General features: G+C 32.5%; 1 protein-coding gene across 1 annotated transcript; it reads right to left on the bottom strand.

Annotated features, from left to right (window-relative positions):
- Window positions 1–2,702: 2,702 nt before the first annotated feature.
- Window positions 2,703–8,141, bottom strand: LOC133312297 (uncharacterized). Its single transcript, XM_061513465.1, has 7 exons — window positions 8,031–8,141; window positions 5,732–5,949; window positions 5,413–5,644; window positions 5,226–5,311; window positions 4,526–4,624; window positions 3,074–3,150; window positions 2,703–3,025 (listed from the first exon to the last, which is right to left on the bottom strand). The coding sequence occupies exons 1-7, from the start codon at window positions 8,127–8,129 to the stop codon at window positions 2,703–2,705; spliced, it is 1,134 nt and encodes a 377-aa protein (XP_061369449.1). The 5' UTR covers window positions 8,130–8,141.
- Between the last annotated feature and the right edge of the window lie 8,391 nt (window positions 8,142–16,532).

Below are 16,532 nucleotides of genomic sequence, written 5' to 3'. Positions count from 1 at the left end.
AGCTGATATAGTCTTAACCGAATTCCTCTTGGTAATAGATGCTCCTTGCTTCACACCTGAAGACTTCTTGGAATTATTTTGAGCCTTAGCATTAAAATTCATTACTCCCACAGTATTCTGGGAATTGTTAACCAAGGCCAAAATTTCCTTGTTCACCAAAGAATTGGGAACATTCACTACTGTTTCATTTCCAATCACTTTCTTCTGAATACCACTTCCACTGCTAACACCCGTTTTCAACCCCTGTCCCTTCTTAGCATTGGAGATATCTTCCCCAAACAATCTGGTGTTCTTGATATCACTTTTCTGATGTGTTTGGCCTCCTTTCTTCCTTCTCTGCACCACCATCCACTCACCAATCCCTTGAGATTCAGGCTTTTCCATTGGCTGCACATAAGTCTCACTAGGCTTCTCCATTGGAGTTTGCTTAGCAAATTCTGGGCAGGAATCCGAATTGTGCCCATACCTACCACATTTCAAACAAATTAGGAATAATCCTTCATACTATATCCTCTTCCTACTGCCATCCAGAATGTATATCCCTCTCAGAGGTTTAGCAAGGTCAATCTCAATGCAAACTCTTGCAAACCTAGCCCTATCTCCGGTTGAAGTTGTTCTATCAACTTTTAAGACTTTACCAATCACAGTTCCTAGATGATTCAGAAAAGGAAACTCACAATACTTTTGTGGAATACCTGGAAGGCGCACCCATGCTGCAACCTTGTGGATGTTTTCCTTCTCTGGATCGAAGCAAGGCTCTCATTTCCTCGTTGCTAGGTAATGCCCCAGTATCACCCATGGCCCTCCCGTTATAGCTAGGTTCAGATCCTCCAAGCAGCTGAACCTTACAGAGAAAAAATCATTCCCTAGGTCAGCTACTGTTATGCTTCCTGCCTTAGCCCAGAGAGCTTCCAATCTCCTTTTCATGAATCCAACACCGATCTTCTTGCCTAGTAGTTTAACTATCAAGGCATTCTTCCATCGCTGACGCATGCGAGCTCGAGCTTCTCCATTGCTTTTGATTTCCACCGATCCATCATCTCTGACTATTGTTTGGAAACCCCACTCAGAAATAGTCCCCTGATTCGGATCAAGGGGTTCCACAACAGGTTCCTCTTCCTCTATTAGCCAGGGAGATGCTTCACCAGACACACCATTTTCCATCCCTGTTACCTTAGCAAAAGATCTCTGTTTCTCAAGAACCGTTTCACCAGATTGAAACTCCTTCACCACCTCTCGCATTCGAGCTTCCATTGGTATTTCTTCACCACTCTTCGTACGCTTAGTACTCTTCCTAGCCATTGACAACGTTTCATTCTGACTCTCCTTCAAATCCTCCATTGAACTAGCAAAAACTCAGAATACAAACCCTCGCAGACAGCAAAGTTTTCGCGCGCGTACCTACACGTGCCTAACTAACCCATCGCTTGCAACAGTATATTGTGATCTTTTGATTTACATGTAAAACTTTTTTTTCTTTTTCTTTTTTAATAAATATGAGATCCACCACTAATTAAATCACAAGACGAGAACATAAGAATTCAATTCTCATAAAATAATCAAACCCATATTATTTATAATGTAAAGAGCTTGTGATGTTCCAAAAGATACAAATACATGCACAAGATCTATATAGACTTCGGTTTTGGAAATTGGAATAAAATTCAGAATGTCAATAGTGCAGCTTGTTTCATGATGGGCCTGATTGTTTCTATATTTCATTAAGGGACCTTCGGCTTTATCATAGTTTAAAGAAAACGAACAAAGAAAATAAAAATTGAAGGATGTGTTTGAATGTGTTTTTTTTTTCTAAAACTGCTTTGAGTATAAATTTTAAAATTTGATTTTGAGAGTAAAAGAATAATAAAATTTGTTTGAATTTAATTAGTTTTAAAGTTATAAAGAAATTGTAATTATTTACAAAAATACCATTAATGAGATTTTATAATTATAAGATTGCCATTTTAAAATAATTTAAAATAAAAAAAATTATTTATAAAAGTGCCATCAATAAATTCTCATATTTATAAAATTACCATTGCAAAAACAAAAACTAAAAAATAACTTTTAAAAACATCCCTAAATTGTTCTGTTTTTTTAGTTTTTAAAACTAAAAAACAATATTTATTTTGGGATTCATTTTCCAAAACAACTTTTTCCAAACAATTTTTTTTTTTTACTTTTTTTAAAAAAAAACTTGATTTCTATAAGCAGGCCTACTTTCTAATTTCCCTAATTAGAACAGTCAATAGTAAAAATTGCTTTGGGGATTGATCCACTTTGTTTCAACAATAAAAACTTAGCTACTTTATATCCCCATCACCAAAGACAATTGGGCATGATCAGTTTTTGGAACTTATTTAATTTGATCAAACATCATACTAAATTACTAATTGCATCTGCCCTGAATCCAGATTAAAAAGAAAAGAGAAGAAAATTAACCAAACAAATCAATAGCAAGTATTTAAATAAAGAAAACAAACTAAGTACAAAAGAGATAATAGTTCAGTTGCCTACAAACTGCTATCATCTATACCTAGGAAAGTAGCAAAACCAACCCCCCAAATAAGCAAAACTTTACATTGCTTAAGGTTAAAAATTCTTTTTACATGCAATCTCAGTTTCTCAATGTTTTCAGGATTGCACCCAGGGGAACTTCTGTTGTCGGAGTCAGTGTGCCAAACTGAACAAAGGGTAGTCAGTTAGCGGTGAACAAAAAACAATTTACTAGGTATTTTTGTGAAAAAGTTGAAGTCATGGTGGTAGACGTTAAGCTGCTTCAACCATGAGTCTGCAGCACTATACAGATTGGATACCCTTTCATCATCATATACCCTTTCATCATCATCATCATTGGAGGGGTTTAACCAACGATCACTCTGCATTTTGTAAGTAACTAGCCCAAAAGGAGAGAGAGATATACAATCACTCTTCTTTTTCTTACATTTGTCTCCTGGAATAAATCCCCACCCGTAACAATTTATATTTTTTCCCATGTTGATGTCATTATATTCTTTTGCACAATCTGCAGAAACAAATAAGAAAAAAAGTTAATACACTTTAAACTACTGACCCGCTCCAACACTAAGCAGGAATGAACTCAGGGCCAGCTTCTCCCAATAAATAATGGGGAAAGTACTTCTTATGTGACTGCAGAAGGGAGAAAATGCAGCAACACTTACTTTTACCAGGATACGCGTCCGAATCCTAGTTTTTTTTTTTTTATAGAATCCGCACGTGTATCCTAAGATCCGCACGTGTATCCTAGTGTTAAAAATTTGCTGTAACTTTTCTCATCAGGAGTCACATGAGAAGCGACGGACCCTAAATAATATGCACGAAACCACAGCCAAGTTGACAAAAATAAGTAACACGAGGAGAATCTAAATGATTTCTCAGCAGGACACTTTAAGAAATGATTAAATTGTTCAGGAAAGGGAAAAGAAATGCAAAAGATTGAAGGGAATAGAAACTTCATGCAGGAAAAGAGGCAAGCCTCAGGCATAAACAATTATTTAAACAAAAGTTTTGAATCAATCCATCAAATCTGATTATAATTATGTAATTTCCATGATGCATAATATTAAATCAGGAGAGCAACACATTCAACTCAAGGCTCAAAGATAAATATCAAGGACCAAAATTTTAGTAAAATATTGGAGAAAAGGTTATCTTGATGTTAATTTATTGCATATTAATTAGCAAACTATACACGTGCCTGTACTCTTAAATTGTAGTAAAATGACTCCATCACACCGGTAAAAACTTTCTAACTTTTGCCCCTTTTATGTTAAACTATCAAAATTGCCCCTTTTATGTTAAACTATCAAAACACGCTACCCCAAAAATTTGATAAGCATTGAAATGGTAAATGCATTGCATGTTTGTTTTAGTTCTCGACAGAGAATTTGGAAAGAAACAACAGCATCAATTCATAAGAGGCATGTGTGAGATTGGAAGAAAATCTTATATACAAGCACTGAGTGATAAAATGATAGTAGATAGAATGTCTTACGCATTCTCATCTAATAATGTACAATGCACATAAACAGACTTCATGATAGCAGATAGAAATTGAATTAATGGCACACAATATCCTCTGTATTCAAATATTTTCAAGAGTATATCACAACGATCAATTGTTAAACATATCTAATACTCTCATATGAAAAATTAGAATACTTGGAAAATTCAGGATGCAGATATCTGCTCCCGCACTCCACAATGTAAATGGGACAGTGCTTAGCTTCTCCAGAAGCACAAAGAATATTTACCCCAAAAAAAGGATCAAGCACAAGCACATTTGGCTAATGAGAAACATCCACAAACCTCAAACAGATGTGACACAGGTGGACACATAGAAAGAACCCACGCACAATGTATTTTTCGTGAAATACAAGAAAACATATAAAAATGTAGAAAAATACAAAGAAATGGCAAGAACTCCAAATGATTTGATATGCTTTTCTGATTTCAAGAAAACACACTCGTCCGCTGGGGAAAAAAAAAAAAAACAAATCACTACATCAGGATACCTTGGAAACAAGATGACAATGTATGATAAGTGAGGAATGCTGCCTGGTCCTTTTGAGGTAGCGGACATGGTATGGAATAAATAGGGTACCTATCTCAATGATAACAAGTCAGTATAACAACTTTTCTACCATAGAATCCAACAGACACTAGACATCTTTTACGGGAAGTACGAAAATATAAACTTCACAAGATAGACAAAACTGAATAAAAACTTATTGTTCTTATATATGTAATTATGAAAAACACAGAACCACAATATAAGCAAGAGAATTCTCTTCCTCCACCTTCAGTTCTGTTTCATTAGAAAACATTGATACAGATTTATACTTGCATGAGAAATCACAACCGCAACCAATTTTGGCTTTTGGCTTCAAGTAAAATTAAAAAAAAAAAAACATAGTATCTCTCTCTGTAACAATTCAGAGACAACCACTTGTTATCGACTATAAGTTTAGATAATACAAAAAAAAACCAAGTAACTTGTCAGTATGCAAGTTTAGAAGACTGCAGCCAAAATAATTCAGATAATGGTTCTTATAAAGTTAATTGAAAATGTGAAGCCTTACTTCAGATATCAGGCAAAAACAAGGCAAATTTATCATCAGGTGGCACCCATTTCAAGTTGAAATGTTCATCTTCAAGTAACAACTAATTTCAGTATAACAAGAACAACAACTAATTATGCTCACCAAGCAACAGCCATCCAACTTGCTGGGGAAAGATCCACACTTTTCAATGTCATTAATGCCGGATGGCTTCTTGCTAACTCATTTATCTGAAACAAGAAACCATCAGTAGACGCTAGCTGCCAGATGTCCCAATTGTATTACCACCAAAAAGAGGTTCTGAATACTATACTTAGCAGTTAAAGGCTACCTTGACAGTAAATGGAACTCTCCGGATAGGTTCAAATGTCTCAGTGTACTCTAAGTAAAGGTAGCCAAGCATATCCCTTGTTGGGCATGAACCCACCTGGTCACTGCTCGAATCCAAAGAAACGGCATCCCAGGCTTTGCTAGAACTGTTACTTGATGATCTAGATAGGTAATCACTTCCACTATCATCACTTGAGGAATCACATTCACACTCAATTCTGTCACTGTCTTCTCTCCGATTCCTAAAATAGAAGAAGATGACTCACACCACTTTGTTGTCACATTTAGTATATTAACATACAGTAATGTTTTCTACATACCTAGAAGCTGCAACAGACTTTCTGGTGTAGATTTGGATGGCAGACAGATATGGAACATAGTATTGCTTTATAGTATCATTACTTTTCAACATTACAGGTGTACAAGCACCATAAGCACTCCATTCATAATAGCAGTCCCAAAGATCTTTCAGAGTGAAGTATTCAATTGTGTCCATGCTAGGAGGTAGCCATTGGCTATTTAGATCAATAAAGCAGCTCTGCAAATAAAATGATAAAAAGCAACAAAAATTAAGGAAACCATTTTTTGGTGCATTGGAGGTGCAAGTACTGGCAGAGGATCCAACCTACGACACTATCATCACACCCCAAATCTTAAAGGCTTTTTAGGGCAGTGTCAATTGATTTACAAGGTCTTAGTAGCACCAATACAACTTTATTTCCGCTTTATATGTGGCTAGAAATAATAGCTTTTTACAAGAGGACCAACAATGCAATGCTATTGCTAAATGCTAGCCATCCAACAAAGAAAATATATATTTTTTTTTTTAGAACAACTTTAACATATGTTTGTCAAATATTGCAGAAGAACTTACTTACAAGAAACTACGTGACGTTCGGAAATTTCATAAAATGCAAGAAACACGCTTTCTATCTAAGGTTTAACTCTCAAGTAGCAAAAGCTAGAGTCTAAAGAAAAGAGATTTACCAAAAATATAACCAATTGCTGATGAGATCATCACCCACTATAAACAATGTCAAGCAAAGGTGCTAGCCTAGTAAATGCAATAGATAGCACCCTCCATTTTCTTGATTTTTTTTTTTCTGTCTTCATTTACGCCCTTTTGACCATTCTCGAAACGAACAAAGATTGATAAATACATAAATAAATAAATATGCCTACATAATCACGTAGGAATTTTGTAACTTAGAACAAGCAAATAAAAATTTCCAGCGTACCACATGTTTTCACATAGAATGTTCCACAAAAAAAATGAAAAATACTAATCCATGAGAATGATAATGAGAATGACGTGGCACTCAACTATACCTTAACTCGTGGAATTCTTGAAGTTTCTGGAAATTGAATTTTTCTAAATATTTAATTTTCAGATATTATTGTAAACTGAACGTAAAAATCATATTTCTGAAAATTAAAATTTTTGGATAAAAAATTTTTCTCCTCTACCAAATGTCCCGTAAAAAGAGAACTCAATACACCAAAGGCCGGTTATTTGATCATTTTTATCATTGTATAAAATAAAAAACAACTCAATACACCAATATTTTTTCTCAAAATCAAATATCACAAAATTTCATGGAATCAATTTTGACCAAGTAAAACGATTGATTCCCTGATAATTAATAAAATCCCGCTGATTCTGCTGAAATCGAGAAATCACAAAATTATTACCTTATTCTATATATTTCGTCCTTCCAAGCAACCTCAACATTGACCGAAACTAACCAAACAAACATTTTAAAAATTAAAAAAATGGCAAATAAACAATTTTTTACATTATGGTATTGATATTGTAACATTTATTTAAATGAATGAAAATGACACGCAGCCGATGGCATCTCATCGAATATTCCTAAATACCGAGGGCAATTTAGGCATGTTACAATCTTTTATGTTAGTGTGACTGTGACGATTCAGTTGTCAGAGAGAACCAAATCCAACGTATGACTATGGTACTCGCAGACAATAGAATTGATTCATATAAAAAAATAAACTTTTTTTTATAACATAAAATTTAAGTGGAATTAGATATTAGTATTCTACTAAAGTCAAATAAAACTCTCCAATCTCTTTATTAAGGATTTTCGAAACACTCACCAACATCTTCACATCGGTCAACAACGTTTGAACCACGACTTTGAAAGGAATGAATCAAACTCAGTTGTGTTCACTTTTGTTGGTTTCTCAAATAAAAAAATAAAATTTGATTCTTCGTAATGTCTATCTATAAATTTTCCACACCATAATGAGATTATCCATGACAAGATTAGATACACAATTCAAAATCGTACAGATTTCATGTAACATACTAAGAATTTCAAGGAAAAAATAATAATAATTCGGAGAGCCGCAAGGTATCTATGGGTATCAAAATATGAACCGGAATACTTGGACTTTTTTATGAAAAAATTAAAAAGTAATCCAAAAATTATACGCAGAAACATAAAAGAATTTAAAAAAAAGAAGAAAAATGAAATATCCCATTATCACTTCTCCCGCAACGGTGAAGAAACGTGAATTAATTTAGATGAGAGAGGGTATAGATGGAGTAAAAAGAAAACTGAATAAAAAAAAAAAAACAAGGACTGAAAAAATTACCTGAGGAAGAGTCCGTGAAGGAACATCTGGAGTGACGTGTCGAACAAAGCGTTCCAAATTGGAAAGAGACTCTCCCGGACCAAACAAGTAGGAGGACATAATTTTTCTCGAGAAAGTGACAGAAAAATCACAAATGCTTTTGGATATACAGGAAGCTCTCTCTCTTTCTCTCAAAGTCTCAGTGATTGAGCAGGGGTTGCAGATAAATATGTGTGACATGAGGACCCTTTGATTGTAAATTGATGAACTTCCCTTTTCAGCTCTTTGTTTCTCAAAATGGCAAAGGATAAGTCAACCATGTAATTATTGATTTTCAAAATCAAAACAACAAAAAAAAAGGAAAAAAAATCTTTTCAATTCCCACGATTGCATTACCCATATTCACATACTGATAAAACAAAGAAGAAGGAAAGAGAATGAAGAGTAATAAGAAGGTGGGCAATAATTAAGGAGAGAAAGAAGGAAAAAATGAGAGCTAAAGAGACAAAAGGCCCAAATTAAAGTAATTAAATAAATGTCTCTCATAAATTATTTAAATGTTTCAATTAATCGAAAATGGAAGCTTTTGCAGATTTTGTGATTTCAGTTGTTTTGTGATTTGAGAGAGGGGTGGAAATTAAAAAAGGTACGAATTAAAAAAAAAACAAAAAAAAACAAAGAAGAAGAGTAGAAACGAAAGAGACTAGAGTAAGTCCTATGGCGAGAGAGTGAGAATTCGCTTCGCCGCGTGTGACTAAAGACAGCGTCACGTTGTTATCTTAAAAATAAAAAAATACACTGTCATATTTGGAAATGAATCTTTTCACGTGAAAAAGTAGTCATGTTATTTGATCAAAATTATTCCTTTAAAAATTATATATTTTTCTCTCTCTTATCTCATTACCAATAAGTGAATGTAATCAAATAGCATGACCATATAATCACTTTTTCACATGAGAGTATCTATTCCCGTCATGTTTTGAGTTCCTAATTTTAGCCTTGTTGCGTTTGTAATTTTTTTTTGTGTTTCATGTCTCATGTGATCCTTTCATTCACGAGGTCACACTTAGATAAAAAAAATTATTTTTTATTTCTTCTTTTTTCTCTCTTCTTATTAATTGTATGATTTTGATTGATTTGGATCACCGAATAAATAATGATACAGAACCATTGAAATTCCTCTCGTTGCGTTTGTTTGTTTTCTCATATTAAGGAAGACCCACGTGTTGATTATATCCTCAATTTAAAAAAGTCAATACCTTGTATTTAGATGCATATGACTTGCATTGTAGTGTCCTTTTGTGCATGAATTCACATTTTCATTTAGAGATGTAAAATAATATTATAAATTTGAATTGAATTATACTTTGTTTCTATTTAGCTTAGTTTGGTGTAATATTTTTATTTTTTAAATATAAATTAATACTTGTGTTATAAGAATTTTTATTTAATGTTCATTGGAAATTATAAAATAATAATAGAGGTATAAAGTATTATCTTGATTTTAATACTTTGGGTTTTAAAGGATAAACATTAAGTCCAAAGCTTTGAGGTTTTATCTCTTAATGTGTGTTCTGGAGCACAAAAACCTTAAATTTCATCTAATTTTGGCGAATTTTATTAATTCACAAAATATTATCTTGATTTTAATGATAAAATCATTTTAGGTTTTATATTATAATATAGACATTTTCATTTGTATTATATTTTTATATTAAATTTTAAATGTATAAGTTTTTATTTTAAAAACGAGAATATATATATATATATATATATATATAAATATATAATGTGTGCCTCCTCATAAATTTTTTTGAGTTCTCCATTAATTATAAATATTCATTAGTGAAATTTAATTTCATTTTTTAGTGTCAAATTATTTATTATTTATCCATAATTTCCTTGATTAGTTACTTCATTTTGTCAATAAATGGGACTTTTTCACAGTTTTCAAAAATAATCGAGACATTAATGCACTTTTGAAATAAATTATCCAAGGATGCTAGCAAGTAGGCTTGGCAAAAATAAGCCAACCCATCGGGTTGGCTCGTAACCCGACTAAAATGAGTCGGGTTGGGTTAGGAAAAATGAGTTAGTAACTCGAGTCAGCCCGACTCGTTTTAGCTCGAAAAAAACCGAGCCAACCACGGGTCAACGGGTTGGCTCGCAGGTTATGATTTTTTTTAATATAAAAATTAATGAGGGTAAAGTGGAAAGCTAAAACCTAAAATCTCAATTCCAAAGACCCAAACGAAAATACCCTGCAACTGCCAATAAGTCCAAAACCGTGCATTAAGGACCTTTTTTTATAGTATGCGTGACAGTATGAATGTGATGCCAACTGCCAATAAGTCCAAGTCCAAATGAAAAAGGAAATTTCTATGATTTATCTATATGTCTTTGTATTGAATGAATTAATAATTTAGGGGAAAAATTTAGAAGTTATAGCATTAATAGAATTTTATTTTATTTTTCATTTTTTTGAGCCAACCCTAACCCTACTCAAGTCGGGTTGGGTTGAGTTTTCAGACTTGTTTATTTTTTGAGTCAACCCTAACCCCTCATTTTTTTCGGGTTAAACGTTGGTTGGGTTGGGTTGAGTCGGATTGGCCCGTTTTGCCAACCCTACTAGCAAGCGGAAACTTTGTCATACGCTGGCAAGTCCTATATGGATGGCGTGCGCGACTAATACCATATTGTCAATATACATAACTCACTAGATTAAGTCATGTGACACGATTGTGCTCGTGCAACATATCTACCACCTAGTCTCGCATGCCAACCTTGCAAGACTTCCAGGATGATGCCACATGGCTCTGTCCTGACCGTTCATTATACCAACTCCCTTCCCAAATTCTTACATAACCTTGCTCACCTTGAAAATTTTATAACACATTTTGAGTCAGTTAACTTACCCTCTTTGTATCTTCTATTATCGTCTCAAAAATAAGTTCAAATATAAAAATAGTTCGTATAGTTGTCTTCCACAATGATTGTAAATTTGTAGGTCGCGATGGTATAACATTCAAGAGTGAAAAAAGAGCCATACATATTGTTTGCAACACTATTTTCGAGAATTGAAGTAGAAGATTCACTACAAATGAAACTCAAAAAAAATCATCTAAAGTGATGTGTCAAAGAAAACGTTCCAAATTGGAGAGAGACTTCTCCGGACCAAATAAGTAGGAGAACATAATTTTTCTGAGAAAGTGACAAAAAAATCACAAATGCTTTTGAACGTACGGAAAAAAAGAAATAAGCATTTTTTGAAATTTTTTTATGAATTATTATTCTTTTTTAATTAAAAAAATATTATTGAGTTCTCTCTCAAAGTCTCAGTGATTAAGCAGGTAGCATATAAATATGTGTGACATGAGGACCCATTGATTGTAAACTGATGAACTTTCCTTCTCAGCTCTTTGTTTCTCAAAATGGCAAAGGATGAGTCAACCATGTAGTTACTGATTTTCAAAATCAAAACAACAACAAAGGAAAAAAAATATTTTCAATTCCCACGATTGCATTACCATATTGACGTACTGATAAAACGAAGAAAAAGGATAAAGAATGAAGAGTAATAAGAAGGTTGGCTATAATTAATGAGAGAAGAAGGAAAAAAATAAGAGCTAAAGAGACAAAAGGCCCAAATTAAAATAAGTAAATAAATGTCTCATGAATTATTTAAATGTTTCAATTCATTGAAAATGGAAGTTTAATTTTGTTGCGAGCAAGAGAGAGTTCGCTTCGCGGCTTGTAACTAAAGACACAGTCATGTTTTGTGTTCCTAGCATTAGCCTTTTGTTGTGTTTGTTTGTTTTCTCATATTAAGCAAGACCCACGTGTTGATTGTATTCTCAATTTAAAAAAAGCCAGTCTCTTGTATTCAGGTGCATATGACGTGCAATTACAGTGTCCTTTTGTGCATGAATTCACATTTTCATTTAGAGATGTAAAATAATATTATAAATTTAAATTGAATTATACTTTGTTTCCATTTAACTTAGTTTGTTGTCATATTTTTATTTTTTAAATATAAATTAATACTTGTGTTATAAGAATGCTTATTGAATGCTCATTGGAAATTATAAAATAATAATAAAGGTATAACTTTTAGTAAATTGGTTCAGAATTATCACGTGGCATCAATGGATATGGTTCAAGTTTTTCTTTTTAGTAAATTGGTTCAACTTATAATTGGTCCAGTTTTCAGAGGTCCAAATCTATCATCAATAGTCACGTAAGGAAAAATCAATTTAATATTTAGCAATTTTCAATCAAAATTCAATTTAAACAAATCTGCATAGTTGATTGTAATTTGTTGGAAAAGATTGAAAAAGAACAAATTAAGCTTGTATTGAGATTTAAGATTTGGGATATATTTTAAATTTTGAATTACATAATAAAAAAGTAAGCGTAATTAATTTTATTTTAAATAATTTCCTTTTTTAGGATTTCTATTTATTTAGAAACATTTATTATTTTTAGAATTTTATATTATAATATAAGCATTTTCATTTGTATTATATTTTTATGTTAAATTTTAATTGTATATATTTTTATTTTAATTATGAAATATATATATATATATATATATATATATATATATATGTGTGTGTGTGAGTTCTCCATTAATTATAAATATTCATGAGTGAATTTTAATTTCAAATTTGAGTGTCAAATTATTTATTATTTGTCCATAATTGCCTCGATTAATTACTCTATTTTGTCAATAAATGAAGCTTTTTTACTGTACGCGTCTTCAAAAATAATCATCAGATTAATGCACTTTTGAAATAAATACCCCAATGATTTAGTCAATATCGTTTGCTGACCATCTTGTATGCTAACAATGCAGAGACTTCATCATACACGAGCAAGTAGGGGTGTAAATGGGTCAGGTTGGGCTGGGCTTTGACTTTCTTGGCCTAAGTCTACGTAAAAAAATATTCATTCTATCTAGCCTATTGGCCTACTAAAGACTTTATTCATAGGCCAAGCCTGGTCTATTTTAAAAAATTAGAGAGCCTTATATGACCTACTGGTCTTCGAGGCCTTCCTACTGAAACATTTTTTAAAAAATTTAAAAATATTTCTAACAATTTTTAAAATATTCGCTTGACATTACAAGTCATTAACATGTTCATAAATTGCTGCATTTTTTTACACGAGATATAAAATTCACTAGTGAGCATTAAAAATTTTACAATAGTAAAAAAAATAAATAAAAAAATATACTGAGCAAAGTTCCATTCATGCATGCATTAGTATTTCTCATAATTCATAAAAAATGACAAACAAGAAAGAGTCAACGTAATACTCCGGCTCTATAATGTATATCATATACCCTAAAATAAATATTTTATTTTATTTTATTTTAAAAAATTAAATAGGCCAGCCTACAAGGCTTTAGGCCAGGCTTGACAAAATTGGCTTATGACCTACTTGTTAAAAAAACTTTTTATAAGCCTAAACCTACTCTACTTTTCAACGTAGGCCGGACTGTAGGCTAGACTAGGCCAGCCTGGCCCATTTACACCCCTACTGGCAAGTCCTATATGGCTGACGTGCGGGACTAATATTATGTTGTCAGCGTACATAACCACTAGATTAAGCCATATGACACGATTATGCTCGTGCGATGTACTTACCACCAAATCTCGTATGCCACTCTTGCAAGACTTTCAAGATAATGCCACGTGGCTTTGTCCTGACCATTCATCATAACAACCCCCTTCCCAAATCCTTATATAACTCTGCTCACCTTAGAAATTTTATAACACATTTTTAGTTAGTTAACTTACCCTTTTTGTATCTTCTATTATCGTCTAAAAAATAAGTTCAAATATAAAAATAGTTCATGTAATTGTCTATCATAATTATTGTAAATTTGTGAATCCCGATGGTATGACATTCAAGGGTGCGAAAAGAGCAATGCATATTGCTTTGCTTGTGACACTTCTTTTGATAAATTGAAGTAGAAGATTCACTGCAAATGGAGGCTCTAAAAAAACCAACCAAAAAGTGAAGACAAGAGTGATTGCTGACAATCGTGAATATATAAGTGTAGAAATATGTGATGATGAAGTTCTGGTTGTGATGCTCAAAGCATTTTAATCAATCAAAGAGGAAATTTTTTGAGTTATATGTAAATGTTGACACAACTAAGGATTTGTTCAATATCGATTTGGGCAGGGGATCTCAATATTCAGTCACAATGTGTATATTTGTCTGCTCCTTATTTTACTTTTGCATAGGATATACTTATCTTTGATGCTGACGACAGTGTTATATCATACACAAAATAAAAAAGGAGAGGTTATACTTACTACCTTTTTTTCTTACTACCTCTTATTAATAAATTTTAACCGTTGATTTTCGTCAATCTAACGATTGTAATTTATGGAGTCATACTTATTAATTAATTATTAATTTCCAATAAATTATAACGATTAGATTGACAGAAATCAGCGGTTAAAATTGGTAGTAAGAGATAGTAAGAAAAATAGGCAGTAATCATAACATTTCCCAAATAAAAATACATTTAGCTTTCATTTGCTTTTAGTGCTGCAAGTTTTTATAACAACAGCCTTTGGTTTTGTCATTTTGAAATATTTGGACTATTTATATGTACAAAAGATTCTTGAACATGTTAAGTATTCCCTGTTCAACTTGATCAATCTTTCTGTGTCTAAAGTCTAAAATAAAATGATCTAGAAAAGTTGAAACTAGCTCAAGGATTATGAATGGGTTTTGTGCTCGTAGCAGTTGGAAATAACAAGATTCAGTCAAAGTTTAAAGCTTTTGTTCGTTAATTATAGCATCTTACTAGGGGTAGTTGGTAAGGCCTTGGAATGCATCAACTAAGGATAAGTTGTTGCGAATTCGGCAAGTGCACCGGTCGTACAAGTAATAAAGTGATAAGAATAAGTTATCGATCCCACAAGGACTGATGATCAATCGCTAATTTATCTATTTAATTAAAGTTGGATCGATCATGAAGGTTGGTTTGAGAATTGTTATGGAATATTTTCATATCCTAACCACCTACCCGAGGATCCCTTAAATGATAATTATTCTAACAATATAAAACAGTAAGACTGCTAAGGATAGAGTCCCTATCCCTACAGAAAGGAAGTTGAATCCTATTACAACTGGGAGATCTACACAAGCCCAAGAGGTAACCCTTATAAATAAGAGGTTAAAGGCCTCAGGTACACACTTTTAACCTATTTACGATTACTGCCAACACTGTGCACACACCCACGTCTTGGCTATAAGCCTATTGCTTGTGCGCAGTGATTGGGATATTGGCCATAGGCCAGATACATACCTATTCTTACGGTATCTCTGAGCGCACACCATACGGTATAGCAATACGATCTTTCCAAGATCGAACAAGAATATTTTAATTTAATTAAAACAAAATTTTAAACTTATTTTTAGTTTTCAATATTTAAGAAATTAAATTCAGAAATAATAATGCTAAAAAATTGGTTTTAAGTTTTTATAAAAGACGTAGCTAGGACTCAACTTCCCCAATGTTTTCCTAACGAGTGTGCCTATTCGTATAATTACATTCAAGATCAAGTTATTAACAACTCTTTCTATATTTGATTAGATTTCAATCCCTTGATAATCTGATCTTTTATTTCACTCAAAAGCCTAATCCCTTAGTACTTTTTCATAAAGCAAGCATTAACGCAAGAACCTTACAGTTATAGAATTCATAAGTCTATCCCTAGATCATACAAATTCTAGCAATCAACCAATCAGAATCAATACACCAACATCCCTATTGTCATGCACGACTCATATGTTTATCTACGAGTGATCAATTCATAAATAAAGCTAATCGTAAAGAACAGATTGGTTGCATAACTTTAAATCAAGAATATAAATCGTAAGAAAGGCAAACAACATTTAAGAACCCATTGGTTCCGTCTCGCCCTAACTACTTAGAGAAATTTAGCTAAGCATAGTCATAATAACAAAATTAAAATATAAAAAGAAAGTATAAAGATTCATAAAAGAAACATAAAACCCGGTCTCCACGGTGAAACTTTGACCGTTTCTCCGCTCCTCAGGTCTAGAACAAAGCTTTTCTCTATCCCAAGCCGCAGCCATCATGAGCTTTGTTGTCCTCTGTCTTTCGAATAATATAGAACAAGCCCTAATGTGTCCTTTTAAAGAAATAAACTGGGCTTTTTAATATTTGGGTCAGCTCGCTGAACACGAATTAATATTGATTAATTCTTTATTTTTCTTGATCTTTATCCTTTGTTTATCTTTATCCCTTAGAATTGGTGATTTGTTACAAACAACCTGAAACAATATGAAAAGGGATTATAATCTTATCTAGTTGTTGATATTTTAATATCTTTTAGATTGTATTACCTAACACTATATTTTTAATCATATTAATTATTATTTGAACTATATTTGACATTAAAAATATAGTGTCTTTGACACTTATCATAAGGCCTATCTGCCACATCCTCAAACTGGGTTCTGCCACCTATCTGT

This window comes from Gastrolobium bilobum, unplaced genomic scaffold (genome assembly GCF_033153095.1).
Source record: "Gastrolobium bilobum isolate Gb01-03AN ecotype WA unplaced genomic scaffold, APGP_CSIRO_Gbil_v1 utg10651, whole genome shotgun sequence".
Classification (NCBI taxonomy): Eukaryota; Viridiplantae; Streptophyta; class Magnoliopsida; order Fabales; family Fabaceae; genus Gastrolobium; species Gastrolobium bilobum.
The sequence above is the reverse complement of the archived record's forward strand: the minus strand, read 5'-3'. Positions and strand labels throughout refer to the sequence as shown.

Coding starts and splice junctions, on each gene's coding strand:
- LOC133312297 (XM_061513465.1), bottom strand. CDS start 8,129: ATGTCCTCCTACTTGTTTGGTCCGGGAGAGTCTCTTTCCAATTTGGAA. Junction 5,645..5,731: donor AAGTCTGTTGCAGCTTCTAG/GTATGTAGAAAA, acceptor TAGGAATCGGAG/AGAAGACAGTGACAGAATTG. Junction 3,151..4,525: donor TGTTTCCAAGGTATCCTGAT/GTAGTGATTTGT, acceptor TCCCTTCTGCAG/TCACATAAGAAGTACTTTCC.